Raw genomic sequence first — 20,415 nt, 5'->3', positions numbered from 1 at the left:
CAGTGCCACTTGCATTATAGATAATATGCTGTGGTTTCTGTTGTTCTTCTGTGTAGTATTTTTTTCCTAAGCTATATTTTCTTTTAAGCCAAATCCCTTTCCCTTTCCTTATCTCTTCTGATTGAATTTGCTAAAACCTTGTGTCTATTTTACTCCTCCTAAGGAAGTGAAGTCAACAGCCTTGGAAGTTAATGCCTCTGAATTTGTTTTAGGCCACTCCTTCTTACTTAAATTGAAAATAAGGTGCTGGGGTTGTGATTCAGTGGCTTGCCTAGCATGGTGAGGTACTGGGTTTGATTCTCAGCACCACATATAAATAAATAAATAAAATAAAAGTCCATTGAGAGCTATAAATTTTAAAAGTTTTTTAAGATAAAGGAGAATTATTTATTTGGTGCCTATATTTAAATGCTTATCTATGCCTTTCAACTTTATTTTTACATTTTTACTTTATCATCTTGATCAGCCTATATCAGTTTCCTAGGGATGGTATATCAAATTACCATAACCTTGGTGGCTTACAGCAACAGAAATTTATTCTATTGTAGAATATATCCAGAGCAAGTGTTGACATTCTGAAGTGGCTTAAAGGGTGAAGACTGGGAAGCCTTATAAAGGTTAAGGAGGACTTTTACTTCTTGCCTTCTATCTTACTATAGCATTTTAATTGTGTTATTCTCGATATTTTTTCTTCCTCTAATAATAAAGGACTTAGAGAAACAAGAGGAACTAAGAATCGCTCACATGGATCTGAAAGAGCACCAAGAAACTATTGATAAACTCCAAAGAACTGTTTCTGAAAAAATTGATGAAATATCAAATATGCAGATGAACTTAGAAAATGCAAATGCTGCCATAAAAGCACAGGTATTTTCTTTTAAGTTGTTATTTGAGTAACTAGGAGTTCAAATCAGGTCTTTTGTATAATGAAACAGGACATGAATTAGCCTAAAATTGAAGACAAGATTTATCTACTCAACTTTGAAGCTATTATTTGGGTTTTTATTTATATCTTCAATATCCTAACTTATTGCATGTTTATCTCAAGATCCAAGAACTTCGGGAGAAAGAACATCAACTTCTTAAAGTAAAAAATGACCTGAAGGAAAATGTGTATGAAACAGAGCAACTGAAGAAACAACTGGAAGCTCAGAACTCAACTCTGGAGAGTTTAGAATTAGAGAAGTTAATGTTGACTCAGAAAATAAATGAGAGCCTTGAAAAACTGAAATTTTTTACTGAGGAAAATGATGGCCTAAGAATTGTGGAGGAAACTCTCAAAATGGAACGAGACAAGCTGAGGGAAAGCCTTAGAGAAACAGAAGCAAAAGTAAGTTACACTCATTCTTCTTGCTAGCAAATAAATGTTTTCTTAGAGCAATGAACCTTCTTTGAAACAAGTGGTATTGTTGGCAAGAGCGACATGATAATCTTTTAAGCAGATAATTTAATATTCTTTTTCTTAAAAACTTTAAGTTATATAACCAGCATTTTCTTCATAGATTTTATCCTTCATGTATACTGACTCAATTACTTAAATAAATATATACACACAAACATACGTACATATGTACACCACAACACCACAAGGTTGTTCATTGTAGTAGTTTGTAATAAAAATGGGAAACAATTTAAATGTTCCTCCCAAGGAAACTGGGTAAATATGAGCCATATATCAAAATCCTGTTCAGCCCTACAAAAAGTGAAACAGATTTTGACATCCTATTTGGAAGTCCAAGATAACCCTGAAGTGGAGGAATCCAGCTGTTAAATAGTATGTGTAGTGTGTTTACTTCTAAAAGAGGAGTAGAGTGTGGAGAATAAGGACAGTAAGAGAAAGTCTTTAACTTTTGTAACAACAATGTAAATTACGAAGTAAATGCAATATTATTTTTACTAAGAAAATATATCACTTCACTAAAAAAAGTAGTTAACATTAAGATATGACCTTGTTCTTAAAAGGATCTGAAAAAGCAAGAAGAACTAAGAATTGCTCACATGGATCTGAATGAGCACCAAGAAACTATTAATAAACTCAGGAATTATTTCTGAAAAGACAGATGAAATGGAAAATATGAAAATAGATTTAGAAAATTCAAATGCCAGATTATAAGAAAAGATATTTTGCAGGGGTTTTTGATTGAATATCTGATTTGTTGTGTTTGAAATCTTCAGAATATGAGATGGATTGGCCACATTCAGAAACAGCTTGTCAGTATTTACTAAATGCCATAAGACCCAGTATTTCCACTCCCTGGTTATGTACCTAATAGAAAAGACTAAATAACATCTCTAAAAAGACATTTACAAGAATGTCTGTAGCAGCTTTATCCAAAATGGTGGGAAACTTGAAAACAAATACCTATCATCAGGAGAATACACTGTCTTAGGAAGGTTCAAAAGTAGGTAAAACTGATCAAGTATGATAAAGATCCCAATAGCAATTACCTCTAGGGAAGGGGTTCACAGGCACTTTAGGGAATGCCAGAAGTATTCTCTGACTTGATATGGATTGTAGTTTTATAGGTGTATGCATGTGTCAAGAATAAATGGAACTACAAACATGATTATAGAATACATTTTGTATATTGTACCTCAAAAGAAAATTAATTTTGTGTGGGTTTATGCAGGGTGTTAATGATTATAAAAAGGGGGGCTATAGTCTTAATTAGCTTAGAGACTATTCCTTGTCCTTCCCTAAAAATCTGTAACCTAACATTATATTATGATTATCTTAAGATTCAAAAGCTTAAGGGAAATGAACAGAAACTTTTTAAATTAAAAGAAGATGTCAGTGAGATACAGAAACAACTCAAGGATCAAGGTTTAACTCTGGGTAATTTGGCTCAGAATCTTCAAGATAACTTCGAAGAAATGAAATCTGTAATGAAAGAGAGAGATAAGATAAGAAGATCAGAGGAGATGCTCAAGCTGGAGAGAGACCAACTCAAGGAAAACCTGCAGGATACTATTGCTAAAGTGAGTTGTGCACATTCTTCATGTCCAGTAAGCATATTCTTAAGGCAGAACCTCCCTTCTTTGAAAACAGATGATACTGTTGATGAGAAGGTTATAATCTTTTAACTTTTTGAAAATTTATCATTATAAACATTGATATAGTAATTCCACTTATATAAATTTATCATACCAACATATTCACACATTGGAATAAAAATATAACAGCATTCACTGCAGCATGGTTTGGGATGATCAAAATCTAAAGGCAATTCAAGTGTTCACCCATAAGGCACTGGCCGAGGGGTTCGTCTGTATAATGAAATACTAAGCCTAGGAAAGACCACCTTTTGTGTGATACTGATTAGAAAGTATGTTATACTGTTTGGATAATAGGAAAGGAGGAAAGCAAGTGGTACAGGTCAGCAAGGAACAGGACTAAGGTGAGGGAGGTTAGAGACAGGAATTTGTACCTTAAATCTTTCTGTATACTTCGAATTTGGGGGATGGCAGATTGGTTGTTTTTAACTAAGTATGCATTTTTTCAAATTTCATTTAATGATTAAGAAAAGATAACATTTCTTTATGTCATCACATTTCTCTTTTTTCTAATATAGGATCTGGAGACACAACAGGAACTAAAACTTATTCATATGCATTTGAAAGAACAACAACAAACTATTGAGAAATTCAGAGAGAAAGTTTCAGGAAAGACAACTCAAATTATAAATATTCAAAAAGATTTAGATAAATCAAAAGATGAATTACAGAAAAAGGTATGTTTTTTGTGGGGTTTTTTTGGAAGTAACTGTATCCAAAATTACTTGAGAAATGAGAAAATATATAGATATATTGAGCATCCCTAATCCAAAAATCTGAAATCCAGAATGCTCTGAAATCTATACTTTGAGCACTGATGTAAGCCTCAAAGTTTTCAGATTTTGAATTTTCAAATTAGGGATTCTCAACTGGTAGCAACTATGTAAATATTTCAAAATCAGAAACACTTCAGATGAGGGATACTTAACTTGTATAAATGTACAAATATAACAAGTAGATGCTATTTTCCTTCCATGAAGGAATTCTGTTTGCATTCTAACTTATTTTGTAATTATCTCAAGATCCAAGAACTTCAGGAAAAAGAGCTTCAACTTCTTAAAATGAATAAAGATGTCAATAAAAGTGATAAAAAAATGAATGAAATGGAACATTTGAAGAGGCAAATTGAGGCCCAAAATGTATCTGTGAAAACTGTGGATATGGATAACTTGTGCTCTACTAAGAAACTTCATGAAAATCTTGAAGAAATAAGAACTGTAGCTAAGGAAAGCAATGAGCTAAGGAGGAAAAAGGAGTGTCTCAAAATGGAAAGAGACCAGTTCAGAGAAATCATAAGAAAAATGATAGCTAGAGTGAGTTCTAGTAACTGTAAGAATCAAGCTTTATAAAGGGGTGCCAATATGGGTGTTTTTTCCTTAGAATTTTCTTAATTTTGATACTGGGGATTGAACTTAGAGGCACTAGACCACTGAGCCACATCCCCAGCCCTATTTTGTATTTTGAGACAGGGTCTCATGGAGTTGTTCAGTGCCTCACTGAGGTGCTGAGGCTGGCTTTGAACTCACAATCCTCTTGCCTCAGCCTTCCCAGCTGCTGGGATTATAGGCGTGTGCCACGGTGCCTGGCCTTTTCTTAGAATTTTCTTTGAATACTAAAGATAGTGGGAAAACTTACTATAATTTTCATATCAGTAGGAAACACATTTTTAAAAGAGGCCAAATTGTTTTTCAGAAAACATCACTTTTGATTTTTAAGAAAAAGTTTGTTAAAGCAAAATATTCTTAGTAATATAATTTCTAAAGTTTTGTTTAATAAAAAATAGTATTATTCTAAATAGAAAAAATATTTGAAGGGTTAGATTTGTAAAAGATTAAATATTCCACTTCTCTACCTCTTAATAGGGATCTAGAAATGGTCCATAACTGCTGGTTAGAAGGAAAAAAGAGAAGATGACTATTACAAAGTTTTTCTAGTATGATTATTTGTAGATATTCATATATATTATATAATTAAAAGCCCAACTGAATGCTCTACAAAATAAAGTAGAAAAAATATCATTTGCAATCTCAGCAGAAATATCAGATGCTTAGGAATCGTCTATATATGAGCCATAACTAAATTTATATAATTTTAATTCGTTAGACAAATACTTATTCAACAGATACTCATGCTTCTGGGTACTGTAATGATAACAATAAACAAGTAGGCAAAAAATAATTTTTTGTTTTGTACTTTTTAATGAGAAATGTGGAATGTAAACAAGATCTGAATTTTCAGTTCCCAGTTACGAGAAAGAATATGTGAATAGGGTTTGCGACACAAGGTGGACAGTGGTTTTGCTAGTATGTTTAGTTGGCAGCAATAATTTTAAATACAGAGATTCAGTTTAAGGAACCAAAAGAAATTCTAAAACCTCATTTTCAACTATGAATAACAAATCCCATCTCCAAATAATATATGGTTCTCCCACTTTTTTTTCTAATGAGTTCAGGTCACTCACTAAAGATTTAGTACCATTCATTTGATGGATATTTAACATTGTTTTTTGAGTTACAAGTGTAATGTTTAATTCCATTATTAAAACTTAATATAGAAATTTAATAAAGTATATGATTATACATTATATGTGAATAGTTATGTCTGGTTGTTTCTTTGTACAAGGATCATCAGAATCACAAAGAGGTCATAAAATATGAAAGAAGTTCACTATGTGATGGAGAAGAGCACCATACAGAAAACCTGAGAGAAAAGTGCTTCAGGATAAAAGTAAGTGTTCCCTACACATGCATGTCGGTACTCTTCCAAAGGCTTCCTGAAGCCTAAGATGGAATTTAGAGACTTGTGTGGGATGAGTAGGTAATGCCTGGTCCTTTTCTAAACATTATAACCTAGTATAGGTATGCATGTGTATACCCACCTATGTACATATATAAACAAAACAATCGGAGTTTGTGGTTTTTTAAGGCCTCGAGTGTATACGTGAAAGAGGCCAAGGATTAAATTGTGCAGGTGTTTGAGACAAGGACGATGTAGACGGAGGGAATAATGAACAAAGCTCCTGAGGCAGCCAGCCTGTCTGGTGGGTTCGAGGAGCACCAAGAATGAGGAAAGCTAGTGAGAAGTAAGGTCAGAATTGATGGGGTTTGAGTTCATTCAAATTTCTCTTCAGACTTTCCCAGTACTCGTTCAAATCATGAATATTCAAAAGACTAAATGAGAATGCATCAAAATTAAAACAATGGTTATTTCTGGGTTTGTTATATTGGCCAACTTCTAAAAAATTTTCACTATAATCATATATTATTTCTATAATCCCAAATCAATAATGTTTCCGTTTGTTTAAATGTCTTGATTTATTTCTTTCTTGTAGAAAGTGTTAATAAGTATTCTTACAGCTTTACCAGTGGAACTATTTGTTGTTAAATCAAATGAATTTTAATTTCAGGAGATGCTGCAGAGATACTCAGAGATGGATAATCATTATGAGTACTTGAATAAATTGTCTTTTGACTTAGAGAAGGAAATTGAAACCCAAAAAGATCTTTCAGTTAGAGTAAAAGCAAACCTCTCACTTCCATACCCACAAACAAAACAGATTCAAAAACTTTTTGCTGCAAACCAGAGATGTTCCATGGAATTCCATAGAGTCATAAAGAAACTAAAGGTACCAGTATCTTATTAATACTACTCTAAATTTCAGTTACAAATTTTAATGTACTTAAGTACTGTTTTAGGAGTTGGCATATTTGCTATTTAGGATACTTATTAAATTTAAATATTGTATAGGTCTGAGAACAGTAAGTTTAGGATTTTTAGTGTTTCTAGTATCTACTCATTCAATAAAAACTGAGCTTTGAGGAAAAAAAAATGAGCTTTGCCTATGTGCCTAGATACTATCGAGGTACTCAGAAGACAGATGAGTCATATCAAAGATCTCTTAATCTGGTAAGGCAGACATATAAAAAGGTAATGAGTGCAGTGATAGAGGCATATACAGGTTGTATGACATGCCACATGTAAGAATTTTCAGAAGATTAGACTATAGTGGAAGCCAAATTCAAGCAATAAAGTTTGGAGTTTGTTTTGTAGAAGACAGATAGCCAAAAGACAGTTAAAGTAGCAGTAGTAACAGATGAGATTAACATTTAGGTACTTCATTGCAGAATAAAAAAGACATGAATTTGAGGGGGATAAGCTTAGAAGAAGAGAGAAATAAGGGGCAATTACAATGGTCCAGATGAGATAATATGTGTTACTATACTACTAGGGAAAGTTAAATAGGGACTGAGAAGAGATTGAAGAAGCATTTAGCAGCTTGAAATGGTATGTCCAGGTGATTTATAATGGAAATAGGGAGAGAAGTTTGGATGGAGTTCCAAGATTTGTGATTATCCATGTGTGTAAGATAGGATTAACTGAGAAAAGGAAGAGAATCAGGTATGTGATGCTGGAGAGATCAGGTGTTTAGTTTAGATGTTTCAAGGTTAGAATACCTATGAGACATCTAAGAAGAGAAACCATGTAGGCATTTAACTGTGAGTCTGAGGTTTGGCAGGATAAAAGTCAGGAGATTTGGGACTCATCAGCATATAGGTGACAAGAAGTACAGAAAGGTCATCTAGAGAGCATTAAAAAATCACCTGGACATACCATTTCAAGCTGCTAAATGCTTCTTCAATCTCTTCTCAGAAGAATAAAAGCTTTGGAAGAAGACGAGAACCCAGAAAAAGATAAATGTCCAAAAGAGACAGTAAGAAAAGGGTGTAACATGTATGTTCAGGTATGAAAAAATCAAAAATTCAGGAGAGAAGCAAACAAAAGTGCTGTCCCTCAAGTCAGTGGAGTGGAGCTCCTCAAAGATAAAGTGGCCAAGAGTGGCAGATAGTTATGAAACAAAGGTGTCCCCTCAATTCAATGATAATAGATTTCTTGGTGAACATTGCCAGAGTAATTTTAGTCAAGCGGTTAGGGAAGACACCAGATTATGAGAGGTTAAGGAATTAACAAGTAGGTATCTTTCCTGCCTAGTTAGATGTCTGCCCCTTTACTTCCTGAAAATCCTTCCACAAATCTTGACAAACAGATATCTAGAACTTATTTGTATGACCCATGAATATATGGTATTGAAGCTTAAATGTCTAATGATTCTCAACAAGGAAATCTTGAGGCTTAAAAGACCTTTTTATTGGTTATCCAAGCAAGGTGGGCAGAAGAGGATTTACTTAGATGTTAACTGGGAATCCTTGGTGATTGGCAATTTAACTAACCAAAAAAGGGGCAACAGAAAAAGGATATATACATAAAGAGACCATGTAACATTCTAAATATTTAATTTGAGGTATTTATAAGACACCCTAAGTAGGAGGTCAAAAATATGGAAGTAGAGGTCTGGAAGTTACTCTCCCATGATTCTAAAAAGAGAAATTTGGAGATAGAAGATGGCTGCTCCCTTATTTACTTATCAGAGAATATAAATAAACAAGGTACACCTTCTCACCTCAGTCTCAAAGGTTTGAAACTTACTCTAAACATGAAAAAAATTCATTTTCTGATTTATTTCATTTTTTTCTACAAGTATGTGTTAAGCTATATTACAAAGATGAAAGAAGAACAACATGAATCCATCAATAAATTTGAAATAGCTTTTATTGATGAAGTGGAAAAGCAAAATGAACTCCAAATTAAAATACAACACCTTCAACAGGATTATGACATACCATCCAAAGAATTAAGGCACTCCAAACTGAACCAGAGTTTGGATCTACATATTGAGGTATAATTTATTTTAAATAGATTTAATTAGCCTTATTATCATGTAGAAAAGTACTTTTGCATGTGCTTAAAACTTTTATTTACCAGAAATTAAAAATAGGTTGAAGAATAATAACTAGCCAAACATAAAGACTGCCAAATAATGGACTAGCCTCCTTTCAGACCTTCATAGGCACAGAAAAACAGATTTAACTTTAGTAAATGGGAATCCATGGAATCCTAGAATAAGTTTACAAATACCTTCTAAAACTTCTTACATCTGTTACTGGGGAATCAGAAACCCTTTTATTGCCACAACTCCATGTGTAGTATCTTGCCCTCCCCAGCAATGAGAGGCTGGCATCCCAACACATATGTAAGTCCTGCTGTATGCACTGAAGAGCATTTTATGTGATAATTTGTCCCAGATTGATCATTCTGACAGATTTTAATTCTTAACAGGTAGAATTGTAGTTATGCCACTACCATATCACATATACTACCAAAATTTTATTATGCAAATGACTAGAATAAAGTTTTTGGTTAGAATTATATTTCTTTTTCTTTTTTTTTTTTTTAATTTTTTAATTTTCGACAGACACAACATCTTTGTTTGTATGTGGTGCTGAGGATCGAACCCAGGTCGCAGGCGTGCCAGGCGAGCGCGCTACCGCTTGAGCCACATCCCCAGCCCAGAATTATATTTCTTAGATTACTTTTTTGTTGTTGTTGTTCCTTTCTATCTTTTTCTTTTGGTACCTGGGATGGAGCCCAGAGGCACTTAACCACTCATCCACATTCCCAGCTCTCTTTATTTTTTTATTTTGAGATAGGATCTCACTAAGTTGCTGAGGATCTAGCTAAATTGCTGAAGCTGGCTTTGAGCTTCCCAAGTTGCTGGGACTACAGGTGTGCACCACAACACCCAGCCTTAGATTACTTTAAAATATTAAGAAGAATCCATGTTTTCCCCTTTTTATAATATTTTTATATTTCATATGATATTTGGATAAAATTTTCCTAATGTTCAGGTGCTAAAGTGCATATTTCTCACACAGGAAATTCTCAAAGATTTCTCAGAAAATGACTTCCCCAGCATAAAGACTGAATTACAAGTATTTAGTAACAGGAAAAAAATGACTCAGGTTTTGGAAGAGTGGTTAAATACTCCTTTTAATATAGAAGAACTTAAAAATAGCATCCAGAAAGAAAATGATAGCATTTGTCAAGTGAATTACTTCTACCATAATAAAATAACTGTAAGTATTAATTTTTATTATGCTACCTCATTCTGTTTACTTTTTCTAACTCATTTCTCAGAGGGCTTAGAGTAAATTAATTTTAAGTATGTTTTCTTTAATTTATTTGCATACATTATGAAAAAAGTTGATTTTGTAAAATGTGTTCTTCCTCTAACATATTATGCTTCTTAAGATAATTAAATGTCAATTTATACTTATAAAGGTAACCCAGCCTTGTGTATAATGTTCAGTTTTCACTCATGAAATTTGGACTCCACAGCTTTTCTTTCTCACTTTCAGTAGGAATTGAACCTTTCTCCAAGTAGCTTCAGCCAAGGTGAGGCCTGAGTCAGTTTCAGGGCTGCAGGCAGCTGTTGTGGTAAAGCCATAGACTAGTTGGCTAGCTGCTTCAGCAGGGCCTCGGGACTTCATGAACTTTACTCCTGTTGGTCTCAGAATTATACATGCTGATCCTGAACTTTGAGGATGAAAAATGTGTCTATTTTTTGTATTAATAAACTTTATTTTTTTAGGCTGGTTTTAATTTTATAACAAAATTAAGCAGAAATTACTGGGAGTTTTTAATGTTAAAGAGTTAGCTTGTTATTTCTTTCAGAGATCATGACTTTGAAGTTGTTTCTAAAAGGTTATCACCAAGCTCAGGGTTATCAAGGTTTCTCCCATGTTATATTCTGGGATTTTAAAGTTTCATACTTTATATTTAATTCTGTGTTCCATTGTGAGTTACTTTTTATAAAGCTTGTAAGGTCTGTGTCTAGATTCACTTTCTTGCTTGTGGATGTCCCTTTGGTCCAGCACCATTTATTGAAAAGACCATATTTGCTCTATTTATGGCTTTTGCTCTTTTGTCAAAAATGAGTTGACTATAGGTCTATTTCTGTGACCTAACCGCATTGATAGATCTAGTCAGAGTTTTGATTTTTCAGTTCTGCTTTCTGTTTGTTATGATGGACTGGTAACTTCTGAATTCTTTACGTGCTGGACCAGAATCTGCAAAATCGAGATTTTTATCCTTGTTCCCTTCATGATCAGTCCCAATGTACTGATTCATAAGAACCAACAACAGGTTGTTAATTTGTTTTTACTTTTCAGTGATTATTATATTCATAGTGCTCATTGGTATAATCTCTTCCTTACATAATTGGTAAGATATATAGTATCAAAAGACTTCTTGTATGTGTGAAATTAGAGCAAAAAGAATAGATTAAAATGGTAGCTTCCAAGATTGGTTTTGTGTTTCATATGTTTGAATAGTTCTTTTTTGATACTTTAATTTCATCTGGAGACTATATTTAAATCACATTGAAAGAAGGGATGAAAAAATGTTTTCCACGGGTAGTTCCTCCTATTTGTAGAATAACCAGAACGAACAAAACAGTAATAGGCTATTTCAAACAAACTTGATCACAATCAATGGAGAAAGGCATAAAACAAAATAATCTCCCTATAATTCAAAGCTTTTCTTATAATATTGAGGTATCAGCTGTAAGTAGCTTAGAAAGTAGGGGTTGCTGCTGTGTCAGCATGAATATGGCTTCTTCTAGCACCCTGAGGGTAGGAGTCAATAACTTTGTAAGATGCAAAGTCAGTAAACCAGAGCCAAAAAGAGTCCAGGATATCAGAAAGAACACAACTAACTTAAGATCCCGTCCTGGCAGAATGACCATAAAACCACAAAGAAGTTATAGAGGAGACCAATAAGACATTCTTGATAAGAGCAAAAAGTATATCCCATAGGAATTAGGAAGTGTTTATTATATGATTAATTTTAGAATTAGCCTTCATTGTAAAAAAGAGTATTGATGACATGTTATTCTCTGCACAGAAATGAAAGATATCCATACTAATTACCAACGGCAGTTATTTTCCCTAAAAATACTGAAGTTTAAAATGAAGCAGGAAAATAGATAACTGTTAAGTTTATTAGGAGTGTTCTGCTGTTAGATGGCACTTAATAGCTCATCATCAACCATAGCATATATAATGATTTTAATCTGCATAATTGGTAAGATATATAGTATCAAAAGACTTCTTGTATGTGTGAAATTAGAGCAAAAAAAAACAAGATTAATATTGTAGCTTCTCTTCATGTGCTAGTACAGATCCAATAAAGCTGGGATTATCTTACTCTCATAATCAACATCCAATATCTATAATTTCAAAAAATATGTGCAAATCACAAAGAATGTTCATTCTTTAAAAGCATTGTTCTAGGGTGTTGGGCATTCTAAATAATGAATTTCAGCATATGCATTGTACTAGAATTCTAGTGCTTGAATATATAAATCATTTTAGAGCTGTAATGTTTTACTGTTCAATAGGGTATAATAAATGAATCAACAGAGTTCGAGGAAAGAAGTGTAACCCGATCAAAAGAATGGGAACGTGACCTGAAATCAATAAGAGAGAAAAATAAAAAACTGTTTGAAGACTACCAAACTTTGACAGTCTCCCTAACATCTGGTGCCCAGGCTAATTCTATTGTACAAGACAATAAAAATCCTCATGTTACATCAAGAGCTGTACAACTAACAGAGGTATGCAATTTCTTATAAGATATTCTTTAATTTTTAGCTTCATCCTAGAGTCCAGAGCAAAATCATAGTATTGACTACATTTATTAAGGAATATGAACACAATATTTTGTGTGTGTGATAAGCTAGATATTTATATATAGTTCTGGATATCACTCAGCTAAATAATTTTAAGTCTAGAAATTATAAAGATTTACCCTTTGTATTATAAAACAGAGGTAAATCAAAGCTTAATTTGAATACTAAATTCATATACTATAATTTAAGTGATTACCATTTAAATTTTTATTACTATATATTATAAACTTCCTAAATCATCTGACTTTATACTAAACTATAATCTGTCTATATGCAAAACCAATATAAGCTTAGAGAAAAATAACAATTTAGCTTTTTTCTAATTATCATTTCTTTTAATATTGGTTAATATTTCAGTCACAATAAAAAGGGAAGAGGCTAAAATTATAACAGAATAATTATACATATCAACTTGTGTCTAAGAGTCAGTAGATTATTTGAATAATCTGTTACATTATTACTTAACCTTAGGAGTTGTTAAACATCAGAAAACATGCTACCTTATTTTATTAACACACAAATGATTTAGTGGGGATTCTACGAGTAAATTACAATTTATCATTTTTACCAGTATATATACTTGTAATGAAATGTCAGCCACTACTTTAATAATTAATTACCAGTGGAAACTAGAAGATCACTAGTTTGCAGTTTTTTGATTTGGTGATCTTAAGAGAATTGTCATCTGATAGCCATAGAATAGAGCAAAGATGAAACCCATTTACCAAAGCAATAATTTAAAGAAGCAGAAAGAAATTCTGTCTTTGGTGACCCAAGAAAACACTCTAATAGATAAGAAAACATATGCTATTATAATTAGACAGTTATGCAGGAATATACAAGTATAGAGGTGGAACAGAACTGAGTTCAGAAGCCCACCCCATTAAGCCTTAAGAATTATATATATATATATATATATATACACACACACACACACACACACACACACACACAATTATGGTAATGTTCAACTCTACAGGGAAAAATTGTTTACTTATAATTTGAAACAACAAACTAGTCATCTGGAAAAGAAATAAGACTCACTAAACAAAAAGTAAATTCTAGGTGGACCATAAAGCAACAGACATTTCACAGACAGTAAAAAAATGTGTGTACATGTGAATAATCTGATAAACGTGAAAAAAAATTCAGGTATTTAAGTTTATCCTAAGATAATTTATACTTGTGAAAAACTGGAAATAACCTCAATCTTCATTTGTGGTGACTGAATAAATAATTTATGATATTTCCATGAAATCGGATGCTATGTATCCATAAAAACAAAAATGGAAGACATTTATATATATTGATAATAGAAAGATCAAAAATATACTGGATTAAAAACAGAACTTTATGTTTAGTATATAGTGTATGAGTAACTATTTTTATAAACTATATTCACGTATGCTTAGATGCTTAGAGAAAATTCCTGGGAAAGTACACTTGAAAAATTTAGCAGTCATTGCCTCAGGATCAACTGGGATCTGAGGTGGAAACTACCTTTTCATCATGTACCTTTGAATTTTCCCCGTGTTTACCTTTTTCAATTTCAAAACTAATTAACAAAAGTAAAGGAAAAGGTATTATGTACATTACTTAGAAAGTCAGTTAACAAATATATTTCTGATAGTGTTAATTTAAATTGAGTGCTTCTTTAATGTGCTTAGCACTCAACTAACCAGTAAATAACATCAACACTGTGCTGTTTTCACATTCATGGTTTAAGAATTTGTTGACAGATTATATGATTTAAATTTTTGTCATTTTTAAATCCAAAAATCAGTTACTTCCAAATGAAAGCAATACATGTCTATAGATTGAGTGGTATTTGGCCTCTCTTCTATCCTTTATGAATGCAGTTCATGAAAAATTATCAATACATAAATATAATCTTTTGTCTCAAATTTACATTGTGCATCTCTGTCTTTAAAATAGACATTATGAGTCAGGCACAGTGGCGAACACCTGTAATCCCAGCAGTTTAGGAGGCTAAGGCAGTAGGATCGCAAATTCAGAGCCAGCCTCAGCAATTTAGCAAGGCCCTAAGCAACTCAGCAAGACCCTGTCTCAATAAAAAGGACTGGGGATGTGGCTCTGTGGTTAAGCACCCCTGGGTTCAATCCCTGGTACAAAAAAAAATAAAAAAAAACCTAATGAATATATGCTTTCTCTAACAGAGAATTCAGGAACTGGAAAATTCCTTGCGTGAAGCTAAAGAAAGTGCTGTACATAAGGAAAGCAAGATAATAAAGATGCAGAAAGAACTTGAAATGACCAATAACATTATAGCAAAACTTCAAGCCAAAATTAATGAATCAAATAAATGTCTTGAAAAAACAAAAGAAATGATGCAAGCACTTCAGGTAACTTAACCTCATTTTATTAGTAAATGCTATCATTTTACTTTAACTGTTAAATTTGACAAATAATTTGATGCTCTGTTCTCCCAGTCTCACCACAACTTCCTATGACATATATATGTCTGAAGTTCATTATTCAATCTTTAAAAGAAGGAACAACTTAGAAATGAAATGCAAGAGTATCTTTTTATTGTTGTTCTTTTTAAATATACATGACAGTAGAGTGTATTTTGACATATTGTACATACATGGAGTATAAATTTATTCTAATTAGGATCCCATTCTTGTGGTTGCACATGGTGTGGAGTTACACTGGCCACTTATTCCTATATGAACATAGGAAACTTATGTCTAATTCATTCCACTGTCTTTCCTATCCCCATCTCCCCTCCCTTCCCTTCATTCCCCTTTGTCTGATCCAACAAACTTCTATTCTTTCCTCCTCTGCTTATTGTGTTAGCATCTGCGTATCTTTTTTTTTTTTTTTAAAGAGAGAGAGAGAGAAATTTTTAATATTTATTTTTTAGTTTTCGGCGGACACAACATCTTTGTTTGTATGTGGTGCTAAGGATCAAACCTGGGCCGCATGCATGCCAGGCGAGCGCGCTACCGCTTGAGCCACATCCTCAGCCCAGCATCTGCATATCTGAGAGAACATTTGGCCTTTAGTTTTTTGGGATTGGCTTATTTCACTTAACATGACAGTCTCCAGTTCCATCCATTTACCAGCAAATGTCAGAATAATTTCATTCTTCCTTATGACTGAGTAATATTCCATTGTGTGTATATGCCACATTTTCTTTATCTATTGTCTGTTGAAGGGCACCTAGGTTGGTACCACAGTTTAGTTATTGTGAATTGAGCTTCTGTAAACATTGATTTGGCCACATCATTGTAATACGCATTTTTAAATCCCTTGGGTATACAGTGGTTCCATTCCAAGTGTTTTTAGGAATAGGAGTATATTTTCATGTAAAATATTGGTTATTTTTGTCATGCTAGAAAAGCAATTTTTAAAGATACGTCAACATTCTTTATACTTGAAAATGTACATTTTTTATTTTTCAAAAATGGTGTGCTTCTTATCTAAATATATAACACCATAATAAATGTATAAAGACCAGTAGATTAAGTATGTTTTCATTTTTTTCTACTTGCTGTTCTTATTACTGAGAACCACCTGGTGTCCTGTGGGCTAAATCAGGCCAATTTTCTTTGGAAAGAATGGTGGTTTAAATGTTTTTGAACTTCAGTATCCTTGAAGTCACACCCCTATTCATCATTTCCTTATCACTCCCTTTTGTTTTGCTCCAACCACTTTTCATAATTCTTTTCCTCAAGTCTGAAACTGATAGCATAGAAGTGTGTTTCAGCTTCAGTGTCTCTTCAGCCCCACTAAAATTAAGAACAAGTCAAAAATGCCTTCTCTTTTCATGGTTACCATTCTTCTAAAAAGTCTGATCCATTCATTGAGACATGAGCAGATAAACTAGAGATAAAAGTTTGAGAGTAAATTTTTAATATTACAAATTAAACAATCACATTTTATTCATTCAATTAAGTATTTGCTGAGCACCAACTATGTGGCAACAGAGGAGTCCAGAATATAAGTCAAAGAACTTGCTTTCTGGTATGGGGAGACAGAAAATTAATTGATTTTAAAATGTAAATATATGATATAAAAATGGACTGATGTGGCTTAGTGGTACCATTGTGGTACCATGGGTTCAATCCCTGGTACCACAAAATAAAAGGGAACAACTTGAATGTTTGCCAGCAGAGAAAACGTTAGATTATAATATACTCTCATACTAGAATACATTAGGTAAGTGGAGGGAAACAGTGAGTTAGACTGTTGGCCTGAGAAGTAGGTAAAGCCCACCACTGCATGCAGAGAGCAGTCTTATGAGTAATAGGTAACAAGTAGGAAAAAGGTCTGTGAACTGTTTGTTGGTGTGGTGTACCCAAAGACAGAAGGCTATATGCTTTGCTCACAGTGGACAGGAGGGAGAAAAAAAAAATTTTAAATCCCTGGATTGTTTGTTACAACAAATACATTTTGCTTTTATAAATGGGAAGAAATATATAAATATATGATTAAAAAGTATAATAGAAAAAAAATGAGTCAGACAAGGAGTATGTGGGTTCTGGGTAAAGGTGGGCATGTGCAAGCAAAGAGATGATTTTTATAGAGAGAGAGTTAAGAAAAGTCAACAGTAAGATGATCTAAAGGAAGTGCTGGGGCAAACTGTGACTAGAAAAGAGTCTTCCAGGCAAAGGAAATAGCAAATGCACAGACCCAGAAACAAATATTCTAGACAGGTTTGAGAAACAAGAAAGTCACTATATTCAGAGTAGAGTGAAGACGGGTGGAAAATAAGGCAAGAAGCTGCAGTGAAACAGATCATAAAGGGTCTTGAGGGCCATTGGAAAATTTTGTCAAAAACAGTGTTACGTTCTGACTTAATTTCTTTAAAGACTTCTCTTTGAAAAATAGACTTTAGGGAATGGTGATTTTAATTAATTAGGTACCACTACACTCTTTTTAGAATGGCCAAAATCCAAAACATTGACAAACACCAAATCCCGGCAAGGATGTAGAGCACAGGAGCTCTCACTCATTGTGGGAATGTGAAGTGATCTAGCCACTTTGAAATACAGTTTGGCAGTTTCTTAGTAAATTAAATGTTTTCTTACAGTATTGATATCAGTGTCTTTGAAATACAGTTTGGCAGTTTCTTAGTAAATTAAATGTTTTCTTACAGTATTGATATCAGTGTTGAGAATCAGGTTCTAGTCCTGTTCCCTCAGTGTTGAAGATTAAACATCTGAGAAACTCCAAGACAAGAGCAAAAAGCTTTATTTAAAGGATAGAACAGAGAAAGGGACAGGGGTTCCTCCGCAAAAGAGGGGACCCAAGTAGGTGCCTAAGGGAGTGGGGGTGTCCTTGTCCCTTTTATAGATTTTAGATTTCCTTTGTTCTCATGCCCCCTCCTGCTCTCATCCTGCCTGTGGCCAATGACCAAAAACCAGGAGAGGAGCTGCCCAGAAAGGAAGGAAGAGAGTCACCCAGGGGCTACTAATTAACACCTCCTTGCAAGGAGGAACAATTCCCTGGAAGCAGGTAACCTTGGCAACAGGATGGAAGAGGGGAAGTATCCTGAAGATATTAGCATTTTATTTCCTCTTGAATCAGCCCCCATCTTCCTGACCCAGCCTTTCATTACCTACATGGGCTGTCCTTTTGCCCCCCAGCCTCAATATGATCAAGCAGTTGTCCTCCTTGATATTTACTCATTGCACAAAAAGCTATGCATGTGCATTTATAGTAGCTGTATCATCATTGCCCAAACTTAGAAACAATTAAGACCTCTTTTAAGAGGTGAATGGATAAATACATCATAAGTATGTTGATACAAAGGAATATCATTTATCAGATAAAAGAAATGAGCTATGAAGCTATGCAGTCATGAAAAGACATGGGAGACATGCATATTGCTAAGTGAAAGTATCCAATCTGAAAAGGCTGCCTAGTATACAATTTCAAATATGTGACATTAGAGTTGGTGGGGAGGCATACCAGGATGTACAGGTAGAGCATAGGAAATCTAAGAAATTCTAAAGTAAATACAGACTTTAATTAATTAATAACATATTGGTATCAGTTCATTGGTTGTAACAAATGTACCATACTAATAATGCATGAATGTAATAATAGGAAAGAAGGTATGGGACACTGTATACATGGGAACTCTCGATGTTTTCCATTCAACTTTTCTGTGTAAAATAGTCTATTCAATTTTTTTTTTAAGATTTACTAATGCACATGAGTATGTATATGTTCTCTGAATGGAAAGCAGATATATTTGTATCACTGATTGAGCTATCTTTCTGTATAAAAATATTCCCAATAATGTGTTGTTGCTTGAATTTGAGTTCCACTTAATGTTTACATTTCTGCTCCAGCATCTTTTGTTTCCTTTTCCTGCTTCATCTTTGTCCACACATTTCATTATTTTCAATCTTTCTGTTTCATTTTGTACATAGATCACTTTTTTCATTGCAAAAAAGTACTTGTTTTAAGACATAAAAATCATATGTCTATATATATTAGCTTCAAATATACCTTACATCAAATGTTTAGTTACTATTCAACTAGAATTAATGCCTTTCTTGTTTTTCTTATACTTGAAGGAGTTTGCTATTTTAAAATATGTCTACTAGAGTAAAGGCAGCTAACTTTTCTTTAAAACCAGAGATATAGGACTACTCTAATCATTATTTTACTTTTCTTTTTTCTGTAACTATTAGGACCAAGTCGCTTTAGGAGCCAAACCCTATAAAGAAGAAATTGAAGATCTCAAAACAAAGCTGGTGAAAATAGACTTAGAGAAGATGAAAACTGCCAAGGAATTTGAAAAGGAGTATGTTATAGCTTTAGTTGAACTTGGCTTTAATAGCTTTTCTTTCTAAACTACATAAATATCTTTGTATTAGTTAACTTTTTAAAAAGAAACTTATGAAAATGTTAGTGCTTTAAAAAAAAATACAAACCCACAAATTTTTAAGTTCACTAAACTGTCATATAAAGTTTTTTATGTTAATCACAGTTCTGATCAATTAACACACTTCTTTGAATGCTTCCTTCTCAATTGGGTATAAACAACTTAAAATGGCTTTTTCATGCTTAGAAGTGAACATTAAGAACTTATACATGTCTCTGAGTGAGTCTGTGTGTGTGCATATGTAAGAGTGTATTTTCTTTACATTTATAGGTACCTAGGATCCCAGAGCATATTCTTTTTATTAATATATACAAACACACACACACTATAAGAGCATGCTTCGGTCTACAATAATGAAAAGAACACTAAACAGAGAGTCAGGGAAACTGAATTAGAAGTGCTCACTTATTAATGCATTACCTTAAACAAGCTCTTTAATCTGTCAGATCCTTGCATTCACAATCAATAAAAGGAGAGGGTTATTATAGGATGTCTTAAGAGGTCTTCTGGATCCTAGCATTCTTCATTCTTCCTAATCTTGAATAAATATCTAATAATCTCTAATTCTGCTCATTCTAGCACTCTGTAAGTCTTTGTGCTGCCTAGCTGCCTTCCACTATTAGGTCCTTAATTATTTTTTAAGAAAAAAGCTTTTACTTATAGAATCAAAATACTTTTATAGTTTTTGAGAAAGACAGAAAGTCTTAAAATTTATTATTGCCTATTAATATCTAAACCAACAATTCATAAAATGTCTTTCTACTGGGAAAAAATGATCAGAATTTGACCTTTTGACTCTTTCACCTTAGACCAGACCTGCAATCAAGCTTTAGCTTTCCTGACAGTGTAGAAATGAAACTGCTTTTCTCTTTCTTGCTCTGGTAATTGTACCTTCAAGACCATTCTGTGA

General features: G+C 33.2%; 1 protein-coding gene across 1 annotated transcript in view; it reads left to right on the top strand.

Moving 5' to 3' along the window:
• Positions 1-20,415, top strand: part of Cenpe (centromere protein E) — a 71,821-nt gene that overhangs the window by 38,581 nt on the left and 12,825 nt on the right. Inside the window, 14 exon segments of the mRNA XM_048813680.1 lie at positions 709-867; positions 1,049-1,330; positions 1,963-2,039; positions 2,041-2,110; positions 2,731-2,979; positions 3,573-3,731; positions 4,077-4,367; positions 5,677-5,781; positions 6,461-6,679; positions 8,591-8,788; positions 9,825-10,025; positions 12,350-12,565; positions 14,818-15,003; positions 19,312-19,424. Of these exon segments, the coding sequence (XP_048669637.1) occupies positions 709-867; positions 1,049-1,330; positions 1,963-2,039; positions 2,041-2,110; positions 2,731-2,979; positions 3,573-3,731; positions 4,077-4,367; positions 5,677-5,781; positions 6,461-6,679; positions 8,591-8,788; positions 9,825-10,025; positions 12,350-12,565; positions 14,818-15,003; positions 19,312-19,424 (2,525 nt within the window).

This window comes from Marmota marmota, unplaced genomic scaffold (assembly GCF_001458135.2).
Source record: "Marmota marmota marmota unplaced genomic scaffold, marMar, whole genome shotgun sequence".
NCBI lineage: Eukaryota > Metazoa > Chordata > Mammalia > Rodentia > Sciuridae > Marmota > Marmota marmota.
Note: the sequence above shows the minus strand (reverse complement) of the source record. Positions and strands in the feature narration are given on the sequence as shown.